Here is a 9,873-nt window from a genome sequence, read left to right as displayed (position 1 = left end):
CAAGATAGAGATAGATATAGAGTAGATAGAGATAGATATTGAGTAGATAGAGATAGATATAGAGAAGATAGAGATAGATATAGAATAGATAGAGATAGAGAGAAGATAGAGTTAGATATAGTGTAGATAGAGATAGATATAAAGTAGATAGAGCTAGAGATAGAGAAAATTGATAGATATATAGAGAAGATAGCGATAGATAGAGACAGATTTAGAGAAAGAGAAATTAGAGATACTAGTTATAGAGATAGAGAAGATAGTAGATAGACATTGAGAGAAAAGATAGAAATAGAAAAAGTAGAAATAGAAGAGAGTGTGATAGAGACAGAGTGAGACAGAGAGTGCAAGGAGGGAGAGTGAGAGAAAGAGAGAGACTGTGTGTGTGTGTGTGTGTGTGTGTGTGTGTGTGTGTGTGTGTGTGTTTTTTTGTTTGTGTGTGTCTGTTCGTTCCATATCCTGATTCCTCACCCACTAAGGGATTGCCTTGTTTTTCGCATCTTCGAGAAGCTCTCAGAGGTAGGAGGATTTACGAACGATATAGACTATCCTGGGGATGGGGTTAGCCAAATATGTATAGAAGGAAGAATGAGGTCGTTGGTTTTTTTTTTTTGGGGGGGGTGAGGTGTGTAATTTTGTGGGAAGTCATGGTTTCTAGAGATCTGAGAGACATACCTTGTACCAGCAATAGGAGATGGACAAGATGGTGGTTCCTCTGTACTCAATGGGGGGAGCAGCTAGGATACAACTGAGATCATAAGAGAGAACCCTCTTCTGTAGACTCTGTTGCGGTAACTCAAACCATCAGAGACTCACTTCCAAAGAAAATAGCTTTTGTTGTTATCCTGAAGAAGCTTCTCTGTTCTTATGTAGAACAAAGACATGGGCCTGGGGCTTAGGAGGACCTATGTTTCCAATTCAACCTCACACAGAGTTGAGTGTTGCTGAGGCAAACCATTTCACCTGCTTGCCTCCATTTCCTCACTGGGTGGTTGTAAGGATCCAACGAGATGGTATATTGGGAAAGGCTGTTGAGGACAGTGGAAAGGATGGAAGAGAGGTGCTTCCTCTCTTTCTTTTTCTCCTTGAGATGACCTCAAGACTGCCTCCAAATCCTCATTGTTAGAGCATTCAAACAATTCCATCCATTGGGGAATCAAGCTGAACCGTGTGCATCCCCTTGGGTGGAAAGGAGAGGAGTTCTTCACCTCGTTCTGACAATTGACACTCTGACAACTATTCCATCTTTCTCCAAACCATATTTCAAATTCATAAACAAATTCTTTGCAATCTCAAAATGTATATGTTTTCCATTTTCTTTTGATTAGAGGAGGTGGACAAGTTTATTTATTGTACCTGGAGATATCCAATGTAGGTGTAAAAAATCCCTTTCTCCTGTAGTTGGGGAGCCAATCTGTCATTTCTTCTTAGAGAGGTCGTGTGCTTCAAAACACTGAAAGGGTTAAGAAAGGTTAGTCCAGGGTAGGCCCACACCGTAGTTAGGACTTTGGCCTTAGGTCTTGTGCATCTGAGAATACAAATAGGAGAGAACTCTTTGGGGAAAGCAGCAGCAGGGATGGGAGCCCATGGACAGTAAGCCTGACAGGTCCATAGGATGTTGTGAAATCAAAGAAAATTGGAATGATTCTCAGAAATTTTGTGCTTTGGGTAGTGTGATAGAAGTTACCCGCCACAGCAAACCAATGAACTTTACAGGTTCTGCTTTCTACTGACAGACACTTTGCCTACAAGGTTCCATCCTCTTGTTTTTCTATTGACATAGAAGGGAGTTTCTCAGTTGCTGCCTTTGGATTCCTTTGAATGATGAGGAGAGAGGAAAGAAGGGATGGAGAAAGGGGGAAACAGGGAAAGGGATCTTTAGGAATGGATCAAACTGGATAAAATGGAAAAAAAAAGATTTTTATCAATTGTGTTGAGGCTGGCTCTACTGTAAAAACACATAGGATGATGAAAGGCCATAGCTGGGCTGTGCCCAGTGAGCTGTCCGGGCTTTCTTGTACTGCTTGCTGCTCCTTTAGCTGGGAAGATGGGGTAGTTATTGGAACCAAAGCTTAGTGTTAATTTGTTGACATTTTCTTCCCTCAGGAATTCCCTCGGCTTCAACATGGGGAAGAAAACTCAGATATTGCCCCACGGTGAGAATCAATTAATCAACAAACATGTAGTCATACTTGTTCTTTTATCAGTCACTCTATTAAAGGAGGAAGAGACACCCCAAAATTCATTCTAAGAGGAAAGGCCAAAAGCTCACAAACAAGAATATGCCAGATCCATCTCGAGGATAGAAAAGTAATGTGTCAAGGCATGATCCTAATGGAACAATCAGGTTAACAGAAGAGGTTAGGAGACAGGGGAACAGGGTGAACTGGTTGCTAGCTCCGTGAGGGAAGAAAAGAAGACCTCTGCGGAAAAAAAAAACAGGTTGAGTAAGGAATTCAAAGATGCCTAACTCGATGGATCCTATGTGGGCTAAGCAAAGGGAAGAGTGGTGGCTGCCTGAGCCGGCACACCTGGTGGACAGAAAAGGGAATTTCAGAAGAGGGCAGAGAGTGCAGGACAAAGAACAGGTTCTGTTTTGGACACTTGGAGCTTCTGGTGCAGTTGGGCAAATGGGACAAAATGTTCAAGAGAGATGATGTGGGAATTTGGGAAGAGAGCTCAAGTGAGAGACTGAAGCAGGTTCAATCCACATGGGAGTGGTTAAGCTTGATGTGATAACATTGCGACCTAGGAGGATGCTTTCAACTGCTTAGGACATGATCAATATTCTGAGAGGTAAAAGGAGTATCCACACTCAGAGGGTAAGGGGTATGAGTGGAATTGGAAGGGATAATATCTTTTTTTAAAATGATGGAAAGGACTGCTATAGGAATGTACAGGAAGAGGGGAAAAGAGAAGTGAATGGTGTAAATGATCTACCATAAGAAAGAGAGGCTAGAAAAAAGTTTTCTCATCGAATGGAAGAGGGAGAGGAGAAGTTGGTTGAGTGAACCTTATTCTTAGTGGTATTGGTTCAAATAGGAGGCACCATAAATACTGAATAGGGCCATGGAACTCTTTCTTAGCCTGCAGGAAAATAGGAGGGGAATGGAATATGGGAAGGGGAAGATGATAAAAGAACAGGTCATTTTGGGCAAGTCATTGATCAGTAATGAAACACTTTTGAGGAAAGAGACTGAAAAGAAAGAGAATAAATGGGGGGGGAGGGGGAATACAATTATCAACGGTAAATGGAAAAACCATTTTTGAAACCCATTTCTCTGATGAGATATCATTGTTCTCTGGGAAATGATGAGCAGAATGTTTTCAGGGGGGGAAAAAAAACCCTGCAAAGTCTTCCTTGAAGAGGGTGAAATGTGCCATATATGAAGTGACAGCAATGTTCTGGGGTGACCATTTGAAAATGATTTGGTTTTTCCCAGTAGCACAATCATCTACAACTCCTCTGAAGGACTTAGACAAACAAAAAATCCTATCGATTCACAGATTAGGAATAATTATATCTGAATACAGATAGAAGCATTCTCTATTTCTCTTTTTATTGCTCTACTTTTCACTTAATTTTTCTTGAGGTGTTTATTTTTCATTAAGGTGGGAGATGTATGTTTTTATTCACAACTTTGATGGAAAAGTTTGCCTAGTTTGAAATGTGGTTTCTTAATTGTGGGTGGGAATCCGGGAAAGAAGCTAGAAAGCAAAAATCTTAAAAACAAATGTAAAAGGAAAAAATGTGAATGTAACTAGGGGACAATATTCAAGAAATTCAATAAAAAGCCAAAAATATCTTCCCTTTTGTACTTTGGAAGTTCTAAGAGTAATTTTGCATTTTAATTAGTAAAACTCAACTGAATGAGAATGTGAGAAATGACAGTGCAGAGTTTAGAAAAGTGAGAAAGGGGGAAGAATGAATGGAGGCCAGAGTCAATCCACATTATCTGCTGTGGGCCAAGCTCCATAGTAAGCACTGGGGGGATGCAAAGAATGGCCCAAGCCGGGCTCTGGTCCGGAGGAGCTCCCAGTCTAAGGCGGTGAGCCCCTACAAACAACTGTACAAACAAGAGGGTTACCAGAAAAATAGGAAGGAATGAAGTTGTCTCTTGGGCTTCCTCCCAGTATGTGAACGAGGGAGAGCATATGCAAGAGCACACTGACAAGGGTCCGGTTGTCCTCCAAAGGCCAGGGATCCCTGGGGGTAAATCCTAAACCGTGAGCCGCTCCTATCTTTCCCCCGCCCAAATCTGCTTGCCGATTCCTTCCCCTTTGTTCATATGGTCCCTTCTTCATTCACAGACTTGGTCCCGGAGGAGAAGAGCTTTTTCCAGAAGGCCAAATCCCTTTTCCCAGGTCCCCCTCATCGGGTTACTCCCTGCTCCTCAAGCAGTGATGAGCAAGTGCTGGATGTGGAGGGCCAGAACGGCATCCCGGCTGCCGCCTCAGCAAGGCAGGAGGAGGAGGTAGCGGGCTCATCCTGGGGGCCAAGTTCAGCTTTGGCGGCTCCTTCTAGTTCACTGGAAGTTCCCCTGGTTCTGGAGGAACTATTCCCTCCTGGTTTGCCCAGGGTCCTGGAGAAAGTCATGCAGGCCTGGGCTGACAAGAGCCACAGGGACACAAGATCCGAGACATCCTCCTCCGAGATCACCTCGGAAGCCTCCTCCAAATGGGACCAAGGGGACGAGTCTGAAGCCGAGGAAGAACAAACGCGAGTCATCTCGATCAAAAAGACCTTTGGTGATCCACGCAGCAAGAAAGTGCATCCAGCCCCTCCCACAGAATACACCACGTGCCAGGAAATGCTCTACGAGCCCTCCTTCAATTGGCCCCTAGGCAAAGATGCTCAAGGCCAACAAGAGAGCCCAGCCTCTTCCCCCGCCAAAGGCAGGCAAGGGCTCTGGAAAAGGAGAGGCAAAGTCCAGCCAGCCTTGGATGCCAAGTCTAAAACAACTCCGAGGACGGACCGCGAGCAATCCTCTTCAAGCGCCCAGAGACAAGGCCCAGAGACAAACCGAGGTCGCTTTCGGGGCTTTTGGAGAAGTTTATTCTCTGGAGGACGGTAGGGAGGGCTTGGAGCCTAGACTCCAGTTCCAGCTCTCCCCATTTCCCCCTCCCCCCCAAAGAGAAGAAATGTGTGAAGGGACCCCTTTCAATCAAAGATTCGAGGTAGCACAGGGGTCCTCCAGACCAACCAAAAAAGTGAAGAAAGCCTCTGGGCTGGACGTGAACGTGTCTGAAGTGGCAACATGTGGGGGCTAAATCCACAGAAGAAGTGGGGACTCCTGGTCTAGCTGGGAGGGGCTGGAGCCTCAGCAGAAGCACAGAGTGTTTTATCTCCCAAACTCTCTGAGAGTCAAGTTGAAGTCTGAGAGCTGGAGGCCTGAGTGAAGCTGGCCTGAGTGGGATGGCAGCCGGGCCCAGCGGTGCCACTGACTACCTGAAGACCTGGCCCTGGAAAGAAGGAACCAGCCGGCAGTGGGTACAGGGCCAGTGGGGCAAGGATGCAGCTGGCTGCCACGATTTGTAGGAGAGGGGACCTCTTGCTTTAGGGGTTCCTGGTCAGAGATTTTGGGCTTCCTGCTCAAAAGGAAACATTGAACGGAAGCTTGAGGAACTTTGTCACACACCACAATTAGAGGTGCTTAACATTCTTTGTTACAAAATTGCACTTGCAAAGAAGCCTCCCACCATTCAGATATATAGTGGGAACAAGAAAAAGGAGAATTCATCTTCAGAGGTGGACATTGAAGCAAAAAAGTTTTTACCCTCAAAAGAAATGTGCAATTGCTGCAAACAAAAAGGAAATAAATAGAACTACTCAAAAAAGAATGTAAAAATCAAAGGAAATTGAGGAAAATGTAACCAAAAAAAAAAAATTACTCCAAAGAAAAACAAAATCATATGGGGGAAAAAAAATGGAAACAAGCCTGCAACCCAGGATAGGAATCTCAAGATGAAAATGATGCTTTGAAAAATTTAGATCAGCAAAGGGATGCCAGGGAAATGCAGAAAATCAAGAAATAATCAAACAAATTGGCAGTATTGGAAATAAATAGAACAATGTGAAAGCTAAAAGACAGATCTGGAGAACAGATTAGAAGAAAATAGAAATGCATAGAAATTGACTCCCAGAAAAGTGTGACCATAAAAAGAAACTTCCAAGAAGGAACCAGCCCCCAATGGGTACAGAGGCAGTGGGGCAGGGTTGCAGCTGGCTATCAGTATTTGCAGGAGAGGGAAACCCTTGCTCTGGGGTTCCTGTTTTGGGGGTTTTGGAGTTACTGGTCACAAGGAAACACTGAAGGGAAGCTTGAGGAACCTTCCCCGCACACCACAGAGGTACTTAATCTCTTTTCTCAAAAATGTATCTGCAAAGAAGAATCCCACCATTGAAATATATTATGGGAACAGGGAAAAGGAGAGTTCATCTTCAGACACTTAAGTAAAAAAGCTTTTACCCCAAAGAGTAATGTGCAATGGCTGTAACCCTTAAGAAAATATGTAGAACTTAAAAAAGAATTTAAAATCAAATGGAATGGACGGAAATGTAACCAAAAACAAACCTGTCAAAAAAAAAAAAAAAAACCAACCCCTCAAAAAGCTTATGGGAAAAAAAGGAAACCAACTTGCAATGAGGAAAGGAGTCTCAAAATGAAAATAATTCTTTGAAAAATGAAGATTGGCGATGGGAAGCCAGGGAATTGCAGAAAAATCAAGAAATAACAAAGCAAATTGAAATAAATAGAATGTGGGGAAAAATCTGAACAGAAACGAGTGCAAGGGATAATATGGTAAAAAAAAATTACCCAGGCATGGATTCTGTCAATATAAAGTAATTATTAAATAAAATTTCAAAAAAAAAAAAAAAGGAAATAAATAGAATGTGAAACATAAAAGATCTGGAGAACAGATTAGAATAGAATAAAAGTATAGAACTAGACTATGTGCAAAGTGTGATCCAAAACAGAACCTTCCAAGAAGGAAGCAATGAGTCCAGATACAGTGGGCCATGGATGCAGTTGGCTGCCAGTCCTTGCAGGAGAGGCGAGAGCTTGCTTTGGGGTTCCTGGTCAGAGAGTTTGGGGTTCCTGGTCAGAGGGAAACACTGAAGAGAAACTTGAGGAACTTTCGCCCCATACCACAATTAGATGTGCTAAACCTCTCTTTTAAAAAATGCATCAGCAAAGAAGAATCCCACCATTGAAATGTATTATGGGAACAGGGAAAAGGAGAATTCATCTTCAGAGGTGGACACTTAAGTCAAAAAGTTTTTACCCCAAAGAGAAATGTGCAATTGCTGCAAACCAAGAGAAGATATGTAGAACTACTCAAAAAAGAATTTACAAATGAAATGAAATTGAGGAAAATGTAACCAAAAAAAAAAAAAAAATCCAAGAAAAACCAAAAGCATGTGGGAAAAAGGAAACCAACTTGCAAAGGAGGAAAGGAATCTCAAGAAAAAATAATTCTTTGAAAAATGAAGATTGGCGATGGGAAGCCAGGGAAATGCAGAACAATCAAGAAATAAAACAAATTGGAAATATTGGAAATAAATAGAACAATGTGAAACATAAAAGATCTGGAGAAGAGATTAGAATAAAATAGAACCATGTAGAACTGGACTACCTGAAAAGTGGGACCAAAAGAAGAACCTTCGAAGAAGGAACCAGTCCCCAATGGGTACAGAGGCAGTGGGCCAGGGATGCAGCTGGCTACCAGTCCTTGCAGGAGAGGGGAGCTCTTGCTTTGGGGTTCCTATTTTTGGAGTTTGGGGATTACTGGTCAGAGGGAAACACTGAAGGGAAACTTGAGGAACCTTCCTCTCACACTACAGTTAGAGGTGCTTAATCTCTTTTTTAAAAACTGCATCTGCAAAGATGAATCCCACCATTGAAATATATTACGGGAACAGGGAAAACGAGAGTTTATCTTCAGAGGAGGCCATTTCAGTAAAAAAAGCTTTTACCCCAAAGAGTAATGTGCAATGGCTGCAACCCCAAAGAAAATGTGTAGAAGAACTCAAAAAAAGAATTAAAAAAAATCAAATCAAATAGAGGAAAATGTAACCAAAAAAAATCTCTCCAAGAAAAACCAAAAGCATATGGGGAAAAAAAAGGAAACCAACTTGCCAAGGAGGAAAGGAGTCCCGAGATGAAAATAATTCTTTGAAAACTGAAGATTGGTAATGGGAAGCCAGGGAAATGTAGAACAATCAAGAAATAACAAAACCAATTGTAAACATTGGAAACAAATAGAAGAATGTGAAACATAAACGACAGATCTGGAGAACATATTAGAATATTAGTAGAAGAGAAAACTGAATAACTTGATTACTGAAAAGTGTGACCAAAAATAGAACCTTGCAAGAAATAATTTGGGAATATTGTCCTGGAATGATAAATGAGGAGAAAATGTCGAAATAGGAAAAACAAATCCCCATTTCCAACCACTTCAACGAAATCCATTGTGGAAAAGACATAGGAATAATAGTGCCAAATTTCAAAAACCCTCAGATGAAAGGGAAAATTTTGGAAGAAAGAAATTCAAATATGAGTGTGTTAAAAATGGAATTGAACAAGACACGTCAGCAGCTCAGGAAAAGACTGGAAAGATATCCACCTAGGGCTGATTGTGAGGGGAGGCAGGAGATAGGGCAGGAAGGAAGGAGAAAGAACAGGCAGCATGGAGGGAGGGAGGGAGGAAGGGAAGACAGAGGAAAAAGATTGAGATAAAAGGGGAGGGAGGAAAACGAGAGAAGAGTTCAGAAGAAATCTTCCATTGGAAAGATTTCATCTAGTATTTTAAAATTTGTTTTCAATCTTGAAATTCGTATTGTTCCAAATCGTTTTCAACATTCATTGTTGTCAAACTTTGTTGCCAATGTTTCTCTTTCACTCCCTTAATCTCATGTTCTCCAGACAGCAAGTGACCAAAATGAAATCATTACAATTCTTTTACCCACTTAACCACATTTCTCAGGTTGTGGAAGAAAAAATCCGATCCCGAGGCAAAAAACCAGGACGAAGGAAAGAAGCAGGAATCTGTGTGCGACCCCCCGGCTCAAAGGGGCTAGTTGGAGGCATCTCCAGATGCCCACAGAAAGCATGGATTCAGTCTTTGCAAGGAAAGGTGCCAGCACCCCAAGGGAGCAGCCTGGTGTGGGGCCCCAGGTGGGAAAGAGGGAATGGCTTAACTAGCAAAAGGCTCGGGTTCATTGGATGGACTGAAAAGGAAGCAACCACTGACCAATGACCAGCAAGGCTGTCTAGGTTTTTTGGGTCATATGAACTGCCTGAAATTTTGGCCTAGGATCTGATTTTTCTCCCCTACTGACCTTTACAAACAGGGATCATGTGACTGCCTGAAATTTAGAGCTAGGCTCTGACTTTTCTGTGCTACAATCCTCTGAGAATAGGGATCTTGTGATGTCCTGAAACAAAAACCTAAGGTCCTAGATAGAGCCTCTGAGACCTTGCCCTGGTCCCCCGCAGTCCCTTTTTCACACCACCTCACATCAGTCCAGATGCATTTCTTCCACTAGGACACCCTTGCTAGCAAGGCCTTCAGGCTGGTCCCTCTCCTCAGTACTAACTGTAACCTGCCACCTACCATTTAGAAAGGGCCAACAGCCTCACACGGGTGGAAGATTTCCAGAACCGCTTTAGCTAAGCAATCTTGGTCTATTCTAGTAATTGAGTCCTCCAGCAAGCGGGCCAGAGGATAATGCTGCTTCAAGCAATGAGCAGCAATGGGAGACCCTGCTTCCACCAGGTCCCACCCTCCGACTGGGAAGCCCTGTCGTCACAGAGCCTCAACTGCCACCCGGCAGCCAGTGGTATCCATGGAACTCGAGCACTGTCCAGG

The 9,873-nt window shown here is 42.9% G+C and overlaps 1 protein-coding gene across 1 annotated transcript; it reads left to right on the top strand.

Moving 5' to 3' along the window:
* Positions 1-418: 418 nt before the first annotated feature.
* Positions 419-6,540, top strand: LOC127544412 (uncharacterized). Its single transcript, XM_051971034.1, has 3 exons — positions 419-516; positions 2,104-2,153; positions 4,309-6,540. The coding sequence occupies exons 2-3, from the start codon at positions 2,123-2,125 to the stop codon at positions 5,070-5,072; spliced, it is 795 nt and encodes a 264-aa protein (XP_051826994.1). The 5' UTR covers positions 419-516; positions 2,104-2,122; the 3' UTR covers positions 5,073-6,540.
* The last annotated feature ends 3,333 nt before the right edge of the window (positions 6,541-9,873 follow it).

Source organism: Antechinus flavipes, chromosome 1 (genome assembly GCF_016432865.1).
Source record: "Antechinus flavipes isolate AdamAnt ecotype Samford, QLD, Australia chromosome 1, AdamAnt_v2, whole genome shotgun sequence".
Lineage (NCBI taxonomy): Eukaryota > Metazoa > Chordata > Mammalia > Dasyuromorphia > Dasyuridae > Antechinus > Antechinus flavipes.
This window is presented reverse-complemented; position numbering and strand designations above follow the sequence as displayed.